Here is a 19,435-nt window from a genome sequence, read left to right on the forward strand (position 1 = left end):
TTTCTTCGTTCTCTTCAAGTCACCAACGCCACACGCAGGGACGACTAGCCTGTCAAGGAGTCCCAGTAACACCTCTCTTGCCAATAGTCATGCGGTACCTGAAGAGAACAGCATTCTACGGGCTCGTTCTACCTCTCCTTCCTCCTGCCGCCGCGTACATCATGATCGCTTGTCGGGGGAGGATCCTGACTCGATCACCTTGCCGACATGGGCGAATCCGGGTGCAACAGAGCACCAGCAGTTCGACGCGCGTGATAATGCCGCTGTACCAATCAGTGGGATGGCGGTGCCCACAAATGATGCCTCTGGCAATACGCAACACCAACGCTCAGGTCCTAGTAGACCGCAGCCGACCACCCCCGAGTTGGTATCGAAGGCGAGATACGAATGCAGACACCGTTTGTGAGTGACAGCTTCAGGCCACGTTCCTTCAACAGCTCTGCTAACGTTAGAATATTCTTCAGCGATCCTTCCTGTTGGACAATATCAATTGACAAAGTACCCCCGATGACCTCATCATTCAGACAGTGAGCACGTACCCGTCATACCTCGAGTCTCTTCTGAGTTCCATTCTGCATAGGCCTGACTCAGAATCACTGTGGAAGCGTCAAGAGCATCCTGAGGGTCACGTATACTTCACGAAGATAATAAATGTACGTATGTGTCAAGCCTTCGAGCGAGAGATCATTACTGATAATGACTTGTTATCAACCCAGAATATACGCTACCACACTGACCATTGGATGGACGATTCGGCTGCTTCACGAGATCTCGATGCATTTGCTGACATGTTGCGGTCTGAGCTATCAATATCACAAGGTCTACCGACAGATACCGAGGTAGTCCTATACCTGTGCCAAAATGAACGAGACGAGACGGAATGCTTGTATTACCTCGTCAGCGAGACAACACGCTCCGTCTTTTGGTTGGACGAAGTGGACTCAGCTCTGATTAGCGGCGACGCTCGGCCTATAAGCGACCTATTCTATCTCAGTGAGCAATTGACCACGTACCTTCCTTTACTTCCCATGTCCGATTCACACAGGTGTGGATAGGGAATGCAGTCCAATCACTCTATTGGTCAGTATCTCCGGGGTAGGTGTCTCGTCCCACCAGCATACTAGAAGCTCACTCAGATCTGACCAGGAATGTCCGTCGTCTCCGTTGATTGAATAGAAACAGGCAACACGTGTACCTTTTTCCTCATGGGCGCTCTGTGTCGAAGGAGTTGCTCGACGAAGTCAATGAGACTCTGAACACCCTTGCCTTCGGTGAGATCGCTCCAAAACGTCTATGACTGAGTCATACTCTGATTGATGTGTGCACAGATGTTACGACGTCTACCACATCAACATCTTCTTGGGATTATGACGACCTGCAGAAGATATCAACGGCCACGCGGAACATTGAAGGTAAACAACGTCGCATATTCCTCTGTCATAAGTCTGAGGAACGGCGACACGGTTTCCCAGTTGACTCTGGGGCTCCTTCGATGTGGGTGTTAGGTGAGAAGACTTGTTGTTCTGCAGTTGGCGGTGAACGCTGATATCATTTCTATCCCTCAGCGCGCACTATGTTTGTTCTCAGTGAGTTTGATGCATCAAATTATGCAGTTTACCAAGAGATCTCACATGGTCGCAGCCTGGGATCGCTTTGTAAACATGCATGGTGAACGTGAAGCCCGCCTAGAGCGGCATAGGAGTACGTACGAGCAATCTACTCGTAAACCCTCGCGACTGCTGCGATGGGTATCCCCTCTGTTCTTCAATCTACCGCTCCAGTATCTCGGTGAGCTACAAAAAATCTGGGTAGACCGAACGGTGAACTATCAGCCATGGAAAGCCTTCATCACTAATCTTCAAAAAGATTGGGAGACCTCCATCACCCCCGTGAGTGCCATCGCATACTTGAGATGTGGTTTTGTTCATCTGGATCCCGTAGGCAACTGTATTGTTGACCGCCAACGTCGGGTTACTGGCTATCCAAAGTATCGACACGAACCATTCGGACCGGAGTATGGCGCAAATTGCGAGCTATATATCCACATTCCTCAGCCTCGGCAACATCATCTTGTGTACTATTCTCTCTCGGGAACACCGCTTGGATGCGCACATGACTGCAGAATCGGCGGTACGTGTGCCAGCTTCTGAACGTGTATGCTAGTTGAACGACATTGTAAACTCTACCGCCTAGTCAAATTATCTTGACGGCAGAGCGAATATGCGGTATGGTCTAGAGATTGTGGCCATCTCTTTCAGTTTGCCAAGCGTACTGTTTCTCTGGGGGTATGTCTCGACGATACCTGTTCATCAATATCGCCTGAGCTCACATTGTACATAGGATGGGGGCCTTCTACATCGCGATCACATGGGTCTGCTTAGCAGGGACAGGCTTATGGACTCGCCTGCTCAGCGGGTTCATCTTCGCCATCGTCTCACTCTGCATCTTGCTCACTGTCGTTTTCGACTTGTGGTCGGCGCAGAGCCTCCAGGACAAGGTCCCGCAGCTGTTCGACTGTTTCAGCAATCCTCGTCAAACCATGCGAAGCGCTTCCAGATCTGTCTTTGGCGCGTTTTCCGCCTTTGGAAAGACACGCCGTACCGTGCGCTGCTGTGCGCCAAGGCGGAGGAAACGAGCGACCACGGACGACGAACTTGAAAGTCAGATCCCAAGGAACTAGGTATCTACCGATGCAGCAGAGAAGCGGAGCCATCTCAGCACGATATTCATGTCTTCCTTTCGCCAGTATTTTATACACAGCCCGGTTGGCTGTCGGCATGCTAAATTAATATTAATTATGTTGCAGACTCGACAATGCACACTGACTATGCCCTCCTGGCTGGTGATAGTCCATGCTCGTCCGTGCTATATAGACCTCAAAATCTCATGTACGCCCAAGCTATTCGCCGAAGCGTCATGGCCTCGTGCAGATCTACGGGAATGTACCAATGTTCTATAACGAGCATCCTTCCAGCTATAGCGATTCTCCAGAACAGATGCACCACTACTCGTTGATACGGGCCCTGGAATTGAAATCGAACTTCGCAGTTCTCAATTCAAGCACTCAGATAGTATGGGTACGTACTCATGATCTCAGACTTCACACTGTACTTGCTAATATCGAAGCTCGATCCATTGTTAGCCAGCTCCCGCAAGCATTTCCTCTCCCGGTTCTATGTTCGACCGCCCGATGACTCCTCGTGAGAAGGCAGCACTGAAGTATTGATACACAGTATCCTTTGTACCGGACTGCAATTTGGCCGTCTCTATGGTAAGGGGTTTTACTCGGAGAAATGTTCCATTCACGAGTGTGCTCTCAACGTGGAGGGAACACTCTTCCCGGTTGCACTCGCGTAGCCTGGGTAACTCCGTGCTGTCTTGGAACCCATGGTAAGACGCCGTGCCACTCATTTCATTATCCGCCGACCACTTTGCCCGAGAAGCGGAGAAAATATGAAGGGAGGCAGTCATTATATAGCTCACTTTCACCTCCAGCCTCTGCTGCTCCACAGGCGGAACGTCGACATCGTTGGAACCAAAGTTGCAATGTGGCATTCCTTGCCCTGACCCTGGCCTCGATCGCCCCTCTGGCGAGCTCTTTCATCATCCCATCACCGAGTTCGGTTGGCAGCGACATCACATTGTTGTACTAGTACAATGACCTCGATTGTAAGTCACTCGCGTCGTTTTGTTCCTTTGAAACTGATGCCCTTCCATGCAGCGTACACGTCGTCTACGCATCAAAGCACTTTGCTCCTGTCCCCCAAGACGGAAGCAGATGCAGCGACTGCATGCGAGGCGCTAGCGGAAGCACTTCTCCCGGTCAACGAGACGTTCTTCACCACGGAACTCGTGCATTCCCTTGGATACCTAACGTATGAGAGCCTATCCAGATTCTCAGCTGTACTGGGTCGCTTCATCAGGAACCGCGTGCCAGGCGGTCAATGTCCAGGGATACGTCTCCTCCGTCTCCTGCGATACGGTCTTGCCTGCGTTCTGCAGCCAGAGCTCAGCGATCGGCGCTGCCGCAGAGCCGACGAACGAGATCACTGTCTACGCCAGCAACCTGACTATCACTGGGTACATCCGTGTCCGGAGTTCTGGCCGTGAGCCTGATAGCTAGAATTCTGACGTGTGTTGATACCAGCTACCATGATCAAGCCTCGTTCCGATTCGAGGGCATTCCGTACGCCAATGCCCCGGGGCGCTTCACTTACTCCACGATGTACTCAGGGAATCCTGCACTCAACGCGACAGCATACGGGCCAGAGTGGATCCAGTCAGGTGTCCCACCGCCTTACGGCAGTGAGGACTGCTTCTTCCTCAACATCTATAGCCCGTACATCCCGCAGAATGGGACAGCCTGAATCCGGTCATGTTCTGGATTCACGGCGGAGCCTTCACGAGCGGAGCGGGGTCTCAGTCCGATGGAGGGAACATACCCTCTTGTGGCGACGTCGTCATCGTGACGATTAACTACCGACTCTCTACGCTCGGCTTCCTCGCGCTCGAAGATGGGCAAACGAACGGCAACTTTGGCATTGCTGACCAGATCCTGGCGCTCGACTGGGTCAGGCAGTACATCACTGCGTTCGGCGGCGACCCGAGTCGTATCACGATCTTCGGGCAGTCGGCGGGGGCGGGGTCCGTGCGCGCGATGTTGGGCTCCCCGCAGACAATTGGCAAGTTCGCAGCGGCTATCCCGATGAGCAACTTGGCGGGCTCGGACTACGCGACGACGTACTCGCTTTAGAGGTGTCCGTCGCGGTGGACCCCATTCTTGAGGAGCTCGGTTGCGGCGCCTTTGATACGCTGCCTGAGGGATTATGGCGCTTATAGCCTCGTCACTCTGGACGATGTAGCTAGGTTCGTTTGGCCAGTCGCTTCATCCGAACGAGCGTACTCATCGAAGGTTTTGAGGTATAATGTCGTAGACGGCACGATCATCAATACGGATGAACTTATCCTCAACGGTACTGGGCACGTCGCCAATGTGCATATCATGGTGGGTAACATGCGAGATGATGGTGCAGTGTTCATCGGACACCCGGTATGCTGTCCCAATGCATGGCATGTCCATCTGTTGCTCATTCAGCCCTTAGACGACCACGAATGTGGCCGCCGCTCTGGCAGCACAATATCTCCCGACAGGTGTGGCCAACAATCCTCTCTTCGAGCCATATTCCACGGGGCCAAACGTCAGATTCGTTGTCTTCAATGTGACGGCGAGGGCCGCGACGGACGTTGAATTCCGATGCCTTGACCAAGCCACGGCGTGGTCTGGTGTCATGCACAACAGATTTGAAAGCGTGTGGTACTATCAGTTCAACCGAAGCTACCAGACACCTGCATACAGCCCCAACTACCCTGTTTGCGCAGCCCTGACTACTGCTGAATATCCGTACGGTGACCCGTCCCAGGAATACTTCAAGTACGAATAGCTTCGCTATTCATGCACACGAGTAACCGGATTGACTGACTGTGTTTCACTATATTATATATGTCACTCTGGCGAGGTGATGTACGTATGGGGTGGTCTCGGCGATCTTCAACCCTACCGCGATGACCAGGACCTACCCTCCATGCAGCGCGTAGTGGACCTCTGGACGGCGTTCGCGCGCACGTACAATCCGAACCCTGATGCGGAATATCTGACTGTCCGAGGTTACAGCGAGACACTTGCGGCGGTCAACACAGAGGCTCCTTCAAGTTGAGAACAGGTCACGACGTCCAACTTCTATACATCTGCGCTCAGAACGCTCCAGTGGACGGATGTCAACACCGGATTTGCCGAGCAATCGCAGCGCGAATACTTTGGTTATTCATTGAACTATTACGGGCCCGGTGATTTCGTGTACTTACGATGCATCCGAGTCATTGTACTACCGGATACAACTGAGATACATGGGGGTTCTTTGAATCGAGGTTGATCTGCCAAGAAGTCAACTGTTTCCGATGCTCTCTCTCTGTGGTCACTTTGCTCAATGTACGTTGAGAGGATGGCAGATCCTCGCGCTGGCCCGCCGGCCGCCCACTGCCAGTGCCGCCTTGATCTGAGAACGGCGGGCAACTGGCGGGTGGGAATTGATGCAGGCGAGGCGTCTAAGCAATGAGACCGGTCTCTTATGCTACAGATCTTACCAGTCTACCTTCTCCTGGTCGTTCTCGTCTCTGCTGGCCTCGTAGCTGTCGATTGATGTTTGAAAGGAGTAGGGTGCTATAATCATGGCGCACAACGCGTACACTTACCCCCAGCCTGGGATGGCGACGCAGTATGACCCTAGAACTCAGTCCTATCCGTACCAGGCTTACCTCAAGCAACAGCCGCAGCTCCCTCAGCAGCAGATCTATAACCATGTGAACGTGAACGCTGCCTACTCTCATGCCGCTACAACATATCCCGGGCATGCGCACGCTGGAATTGCTGCGCATGCTGCACAGTCGCCTCTGCCTGCCCAACCACAGGCCATTGCCTACGGACATCCTCCACATCCTCAGTATGCTGCCCTGCCTACATTTTCACCACAGGCAAGCTACGCACCCTCATTCGAACAACACGGTGCCCTTCCGCGACATACGACACCGTCGCCTGGACCTACGAGACGACCGCTGCCCGACCCGGGACGCGCAGCACGGAGTAACTCCATCTCTACCCACCCGCCGCTTCAACCAACGCCATCTCCTGGTCCGCCTGCGCCTACTCACAGGACATCCCTCTCGGTCTCTTCCATTCCGACACCTGCGCGACCCACCACTCCTACGTCGCCTCGGGCACCACAACCGAAGCCGACCGTCGCGGTAAGTCCTCCTCGTCCCCTTCCTCAACCAGCGTTACCGCGGTCCCTTGGGCAACCGAACCTTGCGCGAAGTCCCAGCCCGACCAAGCGTACGTTCGCCGAGGCGCAGATGGCCTCCCCGCATCCCATTGCGCAGGCGCGAAGCGTTGCCGAGGCCGTACTCCCGCTCGGTACCCCGTCTGGTCAGAGGTTCGTACCGCACTGGAAGCGTGCCCTACCTACGCCAGGCCAACCGCAAGTCGAGCGACGGAGTACTGTGTCGGGCCCCGCACCAACTCCACCACCGTCAGTACGTCCGCTGCCACAGTCACCAGGTAGTCAGTCCCGGAGCCAGTCCGGGCACCAGTCACAGCAACCGTCTGCAGGCCAGACAAGCTCGCCTCCTCGGAAACTGCCACAGCCTAACGGACGACCCCTCGTCCGTTCGCCGAGTCCATCGCCCGGTGCACGGGAAGGTTCTGCAGAGAGCTCTGATGATGATGACATCGCTGGGAGTGCGTTGCTTTCGCGTCCACAGGACTGGGCAGGTCGCTCGAGCCCGCAATACGGCATTCGAGATCTCCCATCGCAGATCCGTTCGAGCGCAAGCAGAGACTCGAATACCACGCAACGAAGCGCGACCTCGCGGTTTGCAGAAATGTCCCTGCACGACCCTGGAGGCAATGTGGACTTGGACCCACGCCCACCGTCACGCCACGGTCATTCCCAGTCCGTGCCGACTGTCCCGGCGCAGCAATACGCGCCGCCCATAACGAGACGCTGGCCTGCAGGCTTGCCGCAGCTACCTCGCGCACCGGCTGCACTGGAGAGCCTCGACGATGCGCCGCCCCCCTCTCTCCGACGCTCCCCGTCCCCTGTGCGACCGGCACCAACCAGCCCCCTTCGCGGCGCGAGGCGACCGTCGATACGTACAGACGAACTGACACGGCCCCGGCCAGCCCGTTCGGCGCACACGCCGTACGAGTCGCCCGCTTCCGCAACGCCCCCGCAGTCTGGTGTGTCGGACAGCTCCGTCTTTACTCTCTCGTCCTTCCCGCCGCCGCCTCCATTCGCCCCGCCACATCCACCCATCGTTTCGCCCTCCCCCGTCGTCGCCTCGTCTCCCCCCACACGCCCCCCGCTACGCTCCAGGGACTCCGTCGGCTCGGTCTTCACTCTGTCGTCCTTCCCGCAGCCGCCTCCGCCGGTCGTGGCCCGGCCCCCGCGCAAGGACTCGCTTAGCCGCACCCAGAATAACAGGACACCCGTACCGGCCGCCAATGGCACCTTCGAACCGAACACTATCAGGGCAGGAGCCCGCCAGCCAATTCCTAAGGTGTCTTTCCCTGCGAATGCGGACTCGGACTCGGGTTCGGACAGCGATGGTGTGGCTTCCGGTGTGCCAGCGATCTCCATCAGCGTGTCGGGCTCGAGTGACGACGATGTTGGTGGGCCTATCATCAACATATCGGGTGCCGATGACGACGCCCCGCCAATTCCGAGCATCTCGGTTGGGGACGCGGATGACGACTCGTCGGTGCCGCAGATTAGCATCGGTGGCGCGTCGAGGAAGGCGAAGAAAGTCGGTTCGAGGAGCCCGCTCGAGCGGGTTATCAGGAAGGGCCCTGGGCTGACGTGCGGAGGGTGCGGGGGCGCGATCGTTGGAAGGACGGTGTATGCGATGCAGGCGAAGTGGCACCCGGGGTGCTTCCGGTGCTGCGTGTGCGACGAGCTGCTGGAGAACCTGAGCAGCTACGAGCACGAGGGGAGGGCATACTGCAACTTGGACTACCACGAGGTGCGTTTCATTCCGGAGCTTCGCCCATCCCTGGAATAGTGTGTAGCGTGAGTTTCTAACGTGGCTGGTGCAGGCGTTCGCGCCCAAGTGTTACCATTGCAAGACGTCGATCATCGACGAGCGCTTCATCACGCTGGACGACCACGAGCTAGGCAAGCGCACATACCACCAGCAGCACTTCTTCTGCGCAGAGTGCGGGGACCCGTTCATGGATCCTAAAGGGAGTTCATTCCGGCCAGCCGGAGGTGCGTGTCTGATCAGATATGTGTTTTCGGACTTCCGTGCTCATTCTGTGCTTAGGCGGGCAGACGTTCTCGGGAGACGGCGACTTCAGCAGTGGGGAAGGCGATGTGGGGTTCACCGTCTACCGCGGACACCCGTACTGCGAACAGTGTCACGTGCGCTTGCGCCTGCCCAAGTGCAAGAAGTGCAAGAAGCCCATCAGGGATGGGATGAGGGCGGTGGAGGCGCTGGGCGGGAAGTACTGCTGGGAGTGCTTCACATGCGCGGTGCGTCTCCTCTTGATGCGCGCGCTGATGTTGCGTTGCTGATCGTCGTGCATGTGTCTCTTCAGGGTTGTGACCAGCCATTTGAGAACCCGTCCTTCTTCCAGAGAGACGGCCTGCCGTTCTGCGAACACTGTTTCAGTATAATGATCAAGAACGAGATGTGATGTGACTTCGGACTCTTATGCCATTCATGATCGCTGCTCAGTTATTTATCGCTAATGCGAGTGCGCTTGCTCCGATTGATGTGCTTTGTCGTGCATGTATATGATCCCTTAACCCTTCACGAAGGAAATGACTCGACGTGTATCACGATAGAACGATGCCCCTTGGTTTGGCGAGTCTTGTTGTAATTGGCACGCAATATAACCGTGTTCTCAGTGATGCTACTGGTATGTACATTACCCTCGCCTTGCTGCCACGCATTAGGCCTGTACCCTGGCATACGGCGGTTATACACACAGCTATTGGTTGGTTTCGCTGTATCAGGGCCAATGCACTCCGAGTAGAGGACCCAAGTACCTATGCACGGGAGGAGGGGGCCTTGCATTTAATCAGGTTAGCGAGGAGCCAGGAGTCGGAGACTTAAACATAAAAAGGCCCAGCAAGAAACTCACCTTCAAACGTTCTCCTGCAGGTATAGAGATATCCGTAGCTTTCTGTCAATCACGCGCACGCCTCTGTCATTATGTGGACGATGTCATGCCATACGTGGACCATAATTACTCGGACTCGACTGAACCCTTCGAGACAATCTTGCACAGCCCATTGACTGCTAAGCCGCCCGTACTATGCAACTTCCTGGATTCTTGAAAGCCTGTTCAGGAACCACACACCTCAGACGTAATAATCCAAAGAGTAATCCAAGTAATCGCATTGCGCCTGCTCCGCGAATGGACCCATGAAGCTAGTCCACTGCAACGTCCGCAACGGCGCCGTGTTCAGGTTCGCAGAGGTGACTGGTTCCCAAGGCTCCTCTGCGTAGATGGCAGCAAGCGTGTTGTTGTACCACCGGACTGCCAGATACGCTGGGTCCGGGTTCGGATTATAAGTGCGCGCGAAGGAAGTCCACACATCGATCGTACGCTGCATGAAAGGAAGGTCAAGTTCGTCGCGGTAAGGGGACGTGCTCGGTAGACTGCCGAACACGTAGTACAGCTCTCCTGAATGACATCTGGATGGTGACAATACTTCAGTGTATCTTCACAACATACGTGTGACAAACAAAACCCACTTGAAATACTCTTGGGAAGGATCGCCATACGGGAATTCATCGCTGACAGGTGCGTTGCAAACAGGATAGTTCGGGCTCCATCCAGCTGATTGATAGCTCCGGTTGAACTCGTAGAACCACACGCTCTGGAAAAGGTTGTGTTGAACGGCGTAGTACGCCGTTGCTTGGTCAAGGCACCGGAACTCTACATCCGTCGCCACCCCGGCAGTGACGTTGAAGACGTCGTAGGTTGCGTTCGGTCCAGTCTGTACGGGAAACAGCGAGTTGTCGACCACAGCGGTAGGAAGCGACTGCGCAATGAGCGCTGCAGTCAGGTTGGTAGTGTTCTGATGCGTAAGGTAAGATCATTCCGCTAAGTGGACGAGGGTAAGGGAGGCTTACCGGATATCCGATGAACGCTGCACCATCGTCCCGCATGTAGCCCATCATGGTATGTACATTTGCTACTGGACTCGCTGTGCCATTGACGATCAAACCCGTCCTGGTCACGTACGTTCCATCGACCACGACGAATCTGTTCGAACAAAGTAAGTAGGGCGAATAGTGCAATGCGGCCCACAAACCTCGCTACGTTGGTCAAAGTGACGAGTTCGTATGCGTCGTAGGCCTTCAGACATGCAAGGGCACCAGCCGCATCCGTTGCATTGCACCCAATTTCCTCCAAGATCGGTTCCACTACTGCGGTCACTTCCTCAGGGATGGTGTAGTACAGCGAGTACGTCGTCGCATAGTCCGAACCCGCCAAGTTGCTCATTGGGATCGCCGCGGCGAATTTGCCAATTGCCTGCGGCGAGCCTAAGAGGGCGCGTACGGAGCCCGCGCCAGCAGACTGCCCGAATATCGTGATGCGATCGGGGTCCCCGCCGAACGCCGTGATGTATTCTCTGACCCAGTCCAGCGCCGCGACCTGGTCAGCAAGCCCGAAGTTCCCGTTCGTCTTCCCATCCTCGAGAGCGAGGAAGCCGAGGGTGGATAGACGATAGTTGATCGTGACGACGACGACGTCCCCGCGCGACGCCATGTTGCCGCCCGCGAACGTCGGGTCGGATCCGGTGCCGCCCGTGAAGGCACCGCCATGAATCCAGAAGAAGACTGGCTTTAGCTTCGAAGAGGGAGCGGTGGACGGGTCCTCTGGGATGTATGGCGTCCAGACGTTGAGAAAAAGGCAATCCTCGCTGCCATTGGGGACGCCAGACTGGACGCATTCGGACCCAAATGCTGTCGCGTTCAAGGTTTTGCTCCCTGTCCATGTTGTCGGATACGTGAATCGCTCGGGAGGATCAGCATATGGGATGCCTTCGAAGCGGAATGACAGTTGATCACGATAGCTAGAATAGCAGAACGTAAGATAAAAAACGACGAGGAATCTCCGGATGCTCGCGCGTACCCAGTGATTGTCAGGTCGTTAGCCTGAACGGTGAGAGAGTTCGCTGGTTCAGGAGAAGCACCGAACTGTGCACTCTGACTGCAGAGTGCTGGCAGTTGGAGCGCGCAGGGAGCTGGCACGACGAAGCCAAGTGAGTTGACTGCTTCGCAGGAGCTACCAGTCGATTGGATCCAATACAACTGGGCTTCGCTGTAGTGGCCCTGGTAAACCTGATATTGGAGCGATGGAATTAGCTCCGTGTGGTAGAACGACTCGTTGACCGGAAGGAGCGTTTCTCCCAAACTAGCGCATGCAGAATCTGCTTCTGAATTCAAGAGTGGAGACAGGAGGAGTACACTTTGGTGCTCAGACGCGGTATGAACTGCGAACAAACCGTTAGCAATAGGTAGACAGTAATTGCCAAGATGGCTCACCATCGACATCGTTGTAGTACAGCAGCGTTATATCGCTTCCGCCGGAACTTGGGATGGTATATGAAGCTGCCACAGGGATGGCAGCCAGACATCCGAGCGTCAATGCGATAAAGTCCATCTCGTCCGGCTCGCGCGTCCACGGAGGCAAGTCTTGCCAAAAGTACGAGCAGTAGCTAGAACTTAGTCCCTCTGTAGACCGCCGAGTTATATATGCCGACGAACGAGTTCCCCGTGCTGTCGCTCGTCTCTTCCCGCTGACCAGGAATACAGGGATTGTGTGAGTTCGTGATCAGTCATCGACAAGTCTACTCCCATGTGTTCTCATGTGCTGCAGCAGGGGAGGATCATGATGCCTGGCATGGCCGGGTTTACTTGAGAAAGTAACAGCAGCATCCGCACTCTCGTGACTACCATTTCTCCGAGTAAACGCCCCCACTCCTCGAGCAAAAGGATGCGACAGTTAACTCACCTGACCCGAAGACTGTCCTCAAACGTATCTGAGGCTTGTGATCGCGGCCCATGCGCCTCCTATCACCGTGTGTACAGTGCATGAGTAGAGCTGTAATCGGAAGCTAGACGGATGAATTAGGGATACTGAACATTCCGCATGGAAAACCAAGGACGTGAACCTGGCTTCTGATACTGGGAGTGCACACGAAACGCTACTTCAAGTCGAGTACAAGCGTACCAGATCATATGTACATGCGATAGCACGCTCGGACTGGCAAGATAGGCAGTCAAGACATCGGCACGAACGGCTCACCGAGGCCTTCTTCAGAGGGATCTTCGCTGATACGCACTATTATGGTACATCAACCGAGGAGAGGCATCCGAACGCCAGCCTTTGCGTTTGCTGTCAGTGTAGCGACATGTACCACGGTAGGCTCCGCACCAACGGGCACCTACACGTACCCATCACAAGTGATCCCAGGATCCAGCTCTCCATCAGACGGGTCACCTTGATGCGCAGGCCGTCGTCTAAGTACGTTGGATCCGCCTCTCCATCTCTTCGCCGTCATTGGGCCGCCACCTAGCCGCAGGGCACGGACGTGCGCGACGATCACGCCACAGCGACCCACGTCGCGACCGGATATGACATGGCCATCCATCCTTGTCTGGTACGCGAGACGATGAGCGCCCGCTATTCACGATCGCCGTGGCCCGAGTATTATCCTGAGCACCGGAATGCCTTGACATGCCCGTGACAAGCGATGACCCACGCCACAGGATAAAAGACCGCTATTGCAGCGACGAGGGTTCCAAGACATCCATCAACGAACTCGGGGCCTTCTGCGCGGTACGGATAGCAGCGATCAGCTCAACCGCCCCACCGTCCTCCCTAAACTTGCCCTCAGCTATAGAGAGCAGGTTCACGAGCTTGACGAGCAACCGGTCCGCGGTGGTACTCGTGCCGAGCTGGTACTCCAGCCGTGTAAGCATGCGCCGAGCGACGTCTGATGCATCCTTCAGTCGATGATGGATGGTCAAGTGCTTGACGACGACGAGGTACGCGGCGAGGTTCGGGGGCGGAAGGGCTGCCCTCGTATTCGAGGCCGCGGTAACGCTGTCGCCGCGTGCGGCTTCCGCGTCGGCTGTCGCCTCCATCCGCCCAAAGAGCTGCATCAACTTGTCCGTGTCTCTACGTTCCGCGAAAGAGCGGAGGAGGGAAACCATGGTCTCCACGCCCGGAGTGATGCCCAGTCGATACATGTCGGCAACGACCCGCGCAGCGGCGGCAGAGTTCGTCTTCCCGAAGGCGCGTACGAACACGTTGAAGTGGGCATCGTCGTAGATGTACGACGGTGGAACCGGCACCGGGTAGGGTGACTCTGTAACCGCAGGCTGAATGCCAGCAGGGAGCACGGAGTGGCTGGCGGAAGCCGAGGAGCTTCCTTTCTGCGCGGACTCGGGCGGAGACAGACTCTTGACCTCTCGAGTGGCCCTCACTTGATCCAGTAACTCCGCATACAGCCGATGCAACGACATCGTGTGCTTAACCTCCTTGACGCAAGCGCGCCAGACAAGAGCCGTGTGGTGGGACGATGGCCACATCTTGCGCTTGACGGGGAATAGCGATGTCATAGCCTGTGCATGCCATATCGACACAGGCGGCGGGAACCAATCGGGGATGCGGCCATCGCGTATGAACCACGCATAGTGGGATGCCTGGCGAGGGATGCCGACCATACGGAAGTTGTTGCAGAAGACGAGGCTGACGGCCTGCGAGCAGCGGCACGAATAGTAGAAGTGCATCTCGGCCAGGGCCCAAATCATGGCGGTGTGCGTGTTTCTGTATGCTCTCTTACGCAGGATTGATAGGATGCGAGGGTGGCGGAAGCGGGTGCAGGCGGACACCACGTGCATGAGGACACTGGGGTTCGGGCAAGAGAGGGTAGATATGTGTCGGCGTAGGATGCGGAGTGCGCCCGCTAGGAGGGGTCGCGTGAAGAAGTTGTTGTGGTCGGACAGTTGGATAGGGGTGTTGCGAAACTCTAGAGATCGGGCTGGTCGCAGACTCGGAGGGGCTGGGCTACCTGCTGGCCTGTCTTCGTAGAGCTGCTTCACAAGCGACAAGTTCTGAGTATCCAAGGTACTCTCCAGCTTGTCGATGATGCGCGAGTAGATGAGCGCATGCACCGGAATGTTTCTCTGCCGCGCCTTCTGGAGCATAGTGATCGCTACGTCAGTCCGGTCCGACTTGCAAAATTGATTAATTGCAGTTCCATAGGCTTCCTTCAGCATCCTGTTCATCCTGGCTCTTGCGCGTTCCGTGGACAGAGGGATCCGCGTATTGGTGTTGCTAGATGGGCGCGATTGTTCATAAAAAGATATGGTTCCGAGTCCCTGAACGGATTTGTCATACAACGCATCAAGGAAGCGTACGCTGTCCGCAGGTTCCGCAAGGCGGACGAAGTCGCGCACAATATCAACGTGTCCGAGCAGGAAATACCCTTTGCCTACGTTCGTGAGGACGAACACCTTCAGCAGGGGAAGATCGATGATGGGGTTCTGAAGTAGCGCGTCCAAGACGGGATTCGTCCGATAAGACAACGGACGTTTGGCCGAGACGTGAGGAATGTATGCATACCACTTCTGGAAGGCAGTGCGTCGCTCATGCAGGCTGGAGTACTTCGTGCGAAGGACGTGCAGCGCTGCGTCCAAAAACACTGGTGAGCCGCTAGGTCGGAGCCGCATTTCTTGCATTTCGTTCCGTAAGCGTTCCGCTTCCTCGAAATTTCCTTGGGCAATGAGCTGCGCTGGCATGTCGGCCGTCGCACGAGGTGTATGCGTCTGAACAGCACCTAGCCAAGCTTGATAGTCCTCCTCAGCCCCTTCAAAAATCGACGAGTCGGCGGGGAGCTTCGGGTAATTCATCTGTTTCATGGCCTGCATCGTAGGTGGTTCCCCGGAAAGGCTGAAGTATTGCTTTGACGATGCGGCGAGTGACCACGCGCGAGGACGCAGAGACGCTGCCAAAGTCTCCAGAGACGTGCGTGCGAGGAGTGAACGCCATGATGCGCCTCTGAGTGCATACGTAGCCATACACTGTCGCCGTAACGAATGAGACGATACATTTCTTCAGATTTAGCATGCGATTTATGCGTACCACGCAACCCGCTAGCTAATTTGCCTCTCTCGCTGAGATCTCCGGAAGCACCGGAATTTCAATCAATCCTACGTGAGTATTGCGCTCGCTGAAACTGCCTGGATAGCTGAGGCATTCGGGAGGACGAAGCGTGCCAGCGGAGGACGACGAGTACGTGGGCAAGTGGGAGGCCGTAGCAGATCGACGCCCACTGTGACTTAGGGAAGAGTGTCACGTGTAACACAGTCACGACGCGCCAGTCACGCCAGTCGTCGCGCCCATCTGCAGCGCTCGCCGTTCGTTCAATCGTTCAAACCTCCAGCCAAGCTCCCCTTCCTCCCCGGTCTGACTGGCTCATCTTTTTCATTTTTTGGCCTAAGCAACGGTGTTGTTTTAACTACCGTCTGCTCTCTTGACTGCAATGTCCTCGCCGAAGCGTACCGCCTCGCCACAACCAAGCAATCCCGACGCGAAGCGGATCCGACTGACTGTAAACCAAGGGGCGACACCAGTCGACCCTGACAATGCTGCTGGAAAACGAAGCGAACTAGAACCCGTCCAAGGAGGAGACGTCGGGAATCTTCCCCCGCCAGATGCGCCTGCAAGTTCAAGCGAGCCTGCCTCAGCGGTCCCTGCGCGCTTGCTAAAGGGGGAAGGAGAAGAGGATGGCGGAGACGTGTCCATGGCGGAGGGCGGCGACGCGGGTGACGAGGAGGCAGAGTCAGCAGATGAGAACGACGAGGAAGACCCCGCTCAGCTTGAGGCGACAAGGCTACGACTCGAGGACCAAGCACGAAAGTATCTCGCTGCCCAGACGCACGAAGTCATTATACCCTCGTATTCCGCTTGGTTCGACATGTCCAAGATACACCCAATTGAGCGGCGTGCCCTTCCCGAATACTTCAACTCTCGGCACCGATCGAAAACGCCTTCGATCTACAAAGACTACCGCGACTTCATGGTCAACACATACCGGCTGCGACCCACCGAGTATCTCACTGTGACTGCGTGTCGCAGAAACCTCGCAGGAGACGTATGCGCGATCATGCGGGTGCACGCGTTCCTCGAGCAATGGGGCCTCATCAACTACCAGGTACGTGCTCACTGCCTTCTGAACGTGTATCTGGGACGAATTTTATTCTAGATCGACCCGGACCAACGGCCAGCTGCTCTGGCACCCCCCTTCACCGGCCACTTCCGTGTCATTCTTGACACGCCACGGGGCCTCCAATCCCTGCACCCAGGGACGAAGCCACCAAATCCACCAAATCCAGCCGGCGGTGCGCCCACCGTCAACGGCGCAGCGAAGCCAGCATCGACCCCTACTCTCGCCTCCCTCGAGCTCCGCTCGTCTATCTACCAGACCACCTCAAAATCGTCACGCGAAGTGAGCGCAGGCGAAGCGAGCGCCCTCGCCAGCACCGCGAACGGACTTAACGGCGTCGAGCGGCAGATAGCGGTCAAGTACCAATGCGACACGTGTGGGGTCGACTGTACGGCGGAGCGGTACCACTCGCTCAAGCAGAAGAACTTTGAGCTCTGCCCGCCATGCTATCTCGACGGGCGCTTCCCCTCGACGATGTTCAGCGGTGACTTTGTGAAGCTCACAGCCGCGTCGAACGCAGGCGGCCTACAACACGGGAGTGGCACTGGTGCGGACGACGACTGGACGGACCAGGAAATCTTGCTCCTGCTCGAGGGTGTGGAGATGTACGACGACGACTGGTCGGCAGTCGAGGAGCACGTCGGCTCGAGATCTGCCCAGCAGTGCATCCGCAAGTTCTTGCAGCTCCCGATCGAGGACCCGTATGTCCAGACGGAGGGTAACATGGGCCCATTGCGATATGCGCGGCTGCCCTTCGAGCAGGCGGACAACCCCGTCATGAGCGTAGTCGCCTTCCTGGCTGGCGTGATTAACCCTGGCGTTGCTGCGGAAGCAGCTAAGACAGCTCTCCACGCGCTCACCGATGGCGATAAGGAGGAGACGGAGGAGGGCAAGACGGAAGAGAAGCCTGCGGAGGGCGGAGAGACGGAGGTAGGGAATTCGAGTGCCGAGAAGTTCAGCGAGGATCGTATGGACGAGGACGCGCCAAAAGATACATCTTCCGCTCAGCCTGGTGAATCCACCGGCGGCGAGAATTCAACGGCACAAGAGACGTCTGGAGACTCGATGGTTGTCGACTCTGAGTCCGCACCGCCAAAACCCACTGCCACCCTTCCTCACTCGAAGGTGCAACGCGCAGCGGCTCTGGCACTCAAGTCGTCCGCGAAAGCAGCAAACGCGCTCGCAGACGCCGAGGACAATCAGATCAAGTCCACGATCGCGACGCTGATCAAGCTCACGCTGACCAAGCTCGAGCTGAAGATGGCGCAGTTCGAGGAACTCGAGGAGCTGCTCGAGGACGAGCGGCGGAGTCTCGAAAGCGCACGGATGGCGCTCGTCAGCGAGCGGGTCGGCCTGCGGAAGATGCTCGAGAACGTGCGCTCTGAGCTCACAAAGAACGCGAACGGCGGCTCGCCTGCCAACCTCGTCGGTGCTGCCCAGCAGGCACAGACGGCCTTGGCTACGAACGGTCAAGGCGCGAGAGTTAACGAGGTGCCTGCTGGTACGCCTCTGGACGCCACCTCCGGTCCTATCCCTGGTGGGAACGTCGCGCAGCTGAGTTGATGGGCTTGTTCGCTTTGCTTGTGTCTGTCATGTCGTAAATATGCTCTTATTCCTCTCGGCTGCCTGTCTACTGTATATAAGTGTGTACATACGCCCTCGTAAGTAGTGCCTAATCTTATTGTTTCTCCGAATGCTTGGCAATCTTGGGTTTAAGTGTGTGGTGACACCACGCGCAGCTGACTCGAGGCTGAGGAAGATCATGGTGGTACGTAGTCCGTCTAGCAACTGTCTCGTGTTATTGACTACTAGTGGGGCAGCCTCAAAAAAGTATGGTATGATACATAAGTAGGTTGAGCGATCGAGCAACATGATGGCGAAAGCATTCGTATCAGGATAGTAGCATTACGACGATTATACGTGTAAACAGCAGTTCCGCTGGTGTTCAAGAAAAGTTCGGTATCACTGTCAGTAAATGTAGATCACTATATGCACTCCCAGTCCTGTAACCAAGTTGGATTCCTGCTCAATTGTTGACGTCGGGATTCTTGCGTCCGACGGTCTGTCACAGGCCGTCGAAGGGAACGGGCGGGCTGCGGCAGGCGGGGCATGAGCTCGTGAATCTCCAGTGGCGACCGCTGAGCGTCGGTGTCGGGGATGCTCAGGCCTTGGCTGATCTCTGGCACGTCTTCGGATATGTCCGGTGTGGCAATGTCCAGTCGTTCGCGCTCTGCGGCGAGAGCGCGGAGGCTGAGAAGGAGGTGAGCGCCCTGGGGAAATTATCTTCAAGTCAACGGTGCGAATGACACAGAAGTGCGTAGAGAACGTCGTTACCGAGAATGACAATATTGCGGATAGCCAGCTAATCGACGGTCAGCCGATTTCACAATGAGGAGAGCAGATACGCACACAGTCACCATGACTCCGAGGAATGTGTTGGACGTGTAGGGCGAGATAATACACAGAATTAAGGCGACTGGTGGGTATTCACGGTCAGAAGCAACTCGAAGGACAAGTCATGGGTTGACTTGCCGAGTATGCTGGAGCACATTCGAAGTTAGCATCTTCTGTAAGCATGAACACAGAAGTTCGACGCCTCACACAAGGTAATATATGGTGCCGTCCCGAAG

At 56.1% G+C, this 19,435-nt stretch overlaps 6 protein-coding genes across 6 annotated transcripts; 3 read left to right on the forward strand and 3 right to left on the reverse strand.

Annotated features, from left to right (window-relative positions):
* Positions 1–563: 563 nt before the first annotated feature.
* On the forward strand, positions 564–2,808 carry B0H18DRAFT_1184680 (uncharacterized protein; the record flags this gene model as incomplete). The annotated part of the gene is made up of 8 exons (XM_048036000.1): positions 564–653; positions 717–993; positions 1,329–1,412; positions 1,473–1,505; positions 1,642–1,889; positions 1,942–2,130; positions 2,194–2,285; positions 2,341–2,808. Coding segments are annotated over 8 exons (1,353 nt in total), but the record flags the coding sequence as incomplete, so codon positions are not given.
* Positions 2,809–6,128: 3,320 nt separating this feature from the next.
* On the forward strand, positions 6,129–9,719 carry B0H18DRAFT_1018051 (uncharacterized protein). Its single transcript, XM_048029344.1, has 6 exons — positions 6,129–8,574; positions 8,648–8,819; positions 8,875–9,083; positions 9,149–9,544; positions 9,603–9,626; positions 9,701–9,719. Exons 1-4 carry the CDS (start codon positions 6,226–6,228, stop codon positions 9,245–9,247), a joined length of 2,829 nt encoding a protein of 942 aa, XP_047891443.1. The 5' UTR covers positions 6,129–6,225; the 3' UTR covers positions 9,248–9,544; positions 9,603–9,626; positions 9,701–9,719.
* Positions 9,720–9,917: 198 nt separating this feature from the next.
* B0H18DRAFT_1120909 (carboxylesterase from carbohydrate esterase) lies at positions 9,918–12,232 on the reverse strand (the record flags this gene model as incomplete). The annotated part of the gene is made up of 6 exons (XM_048034230.1): positions 9,918–10,254; positions 10,315–10,640; positions 10,696–10,828; positions 10,878–11,642; positions 11,702–12,062; positions 12,115–12,232. 6 exons carry the CDS (start codon positions 12,230–12,232, stop codon positions 9,918–9,920), a joined length of 2,040 nt encoding a protein of 679 aa, XP_047891444.1.
* A 983-nt stretch (positions 12,233–13,215) lies between these two features.
* Positions 13,216–15,890, reverse strand: B0H18DRAFT_514998 (uncharacterized protein). Its single transcript, XM_048038389.1, has 2 exons — positions 15,722–15,890; positions 13,216–15,660 (listed from the first exon to the last, which is right to left on the reverse strand). Exon 2 carries the CDS (start codon positions 15,655–15,657, stop codon positions 13,354–13,356), a length of 2,304 nt encoding a protein of 767 aa, XP_047891445.1. The 5' UTR covers positions 15,658–15,660; positions 15,722–15,890; the 3' UTR covers positions 13,216–13,353.
* A 231-nt stretch (positions 15,891–16,121) lies between these two features.
* Positions 16,122–18,368, forward strand: B0H18DRAFT_956252 (SWIRM domain-containing protein; the record flags this gene model as incomplete). The annotated part of the gene is made up of 2 exons (XM_048042443.1): positions 16,122–16,793; positions 16,845–18,368. The coding sequence occupies 2 exons, from the start codon at positions 16,122–16,124 to the stop codon at positions 18,366–18,368; spliced, it is 2,196 nt and encodes a 731-aa protein (XP_047891446.1).
* A 202-nt stretch (positions 18,369–18,570) lies between these two features.
* B0H18DRAFT_515068 (uncharacterized protein) lies at positions 18,571–19,434 on the reverse strand. Its single transcript, XM_048038391.1, has 3 exons — positions 19,402–19,434; positions 19,215–19,281; positions 18,571–19,167 (listed from the first exon to the last, which is right to left on the reverse strand). Exons 2-3 carry the CDS (start codon positions 19,223–19,225, stop codon positions 18,774–18,776), a joined length of 405 nt encoding a protein of 134 aa, XP_047891447.1. The 5' UTR covers positions 19,226–19,281; positions 19,402–19,434; the 3' UTR covers positions 18,571–18,773.
* Position 19,435: the final 1 nt, after the last annotated feature.

This window comes from Fomitopsis serialis (assembly GCF_022376445.1).
Source record: "Fomitopsis serialis strain Sig1Antser10 chromosome Unknown B0H18scaffold_53, whole genome shotgun sequence".
Taxonomy (NCBI): Eukaryota; Fungi; Basidiomycota; class Agaricomycetes; order Polyporales; family Fomitopsidaceae; genus Fomitopsis; species Fomitopsis serialis.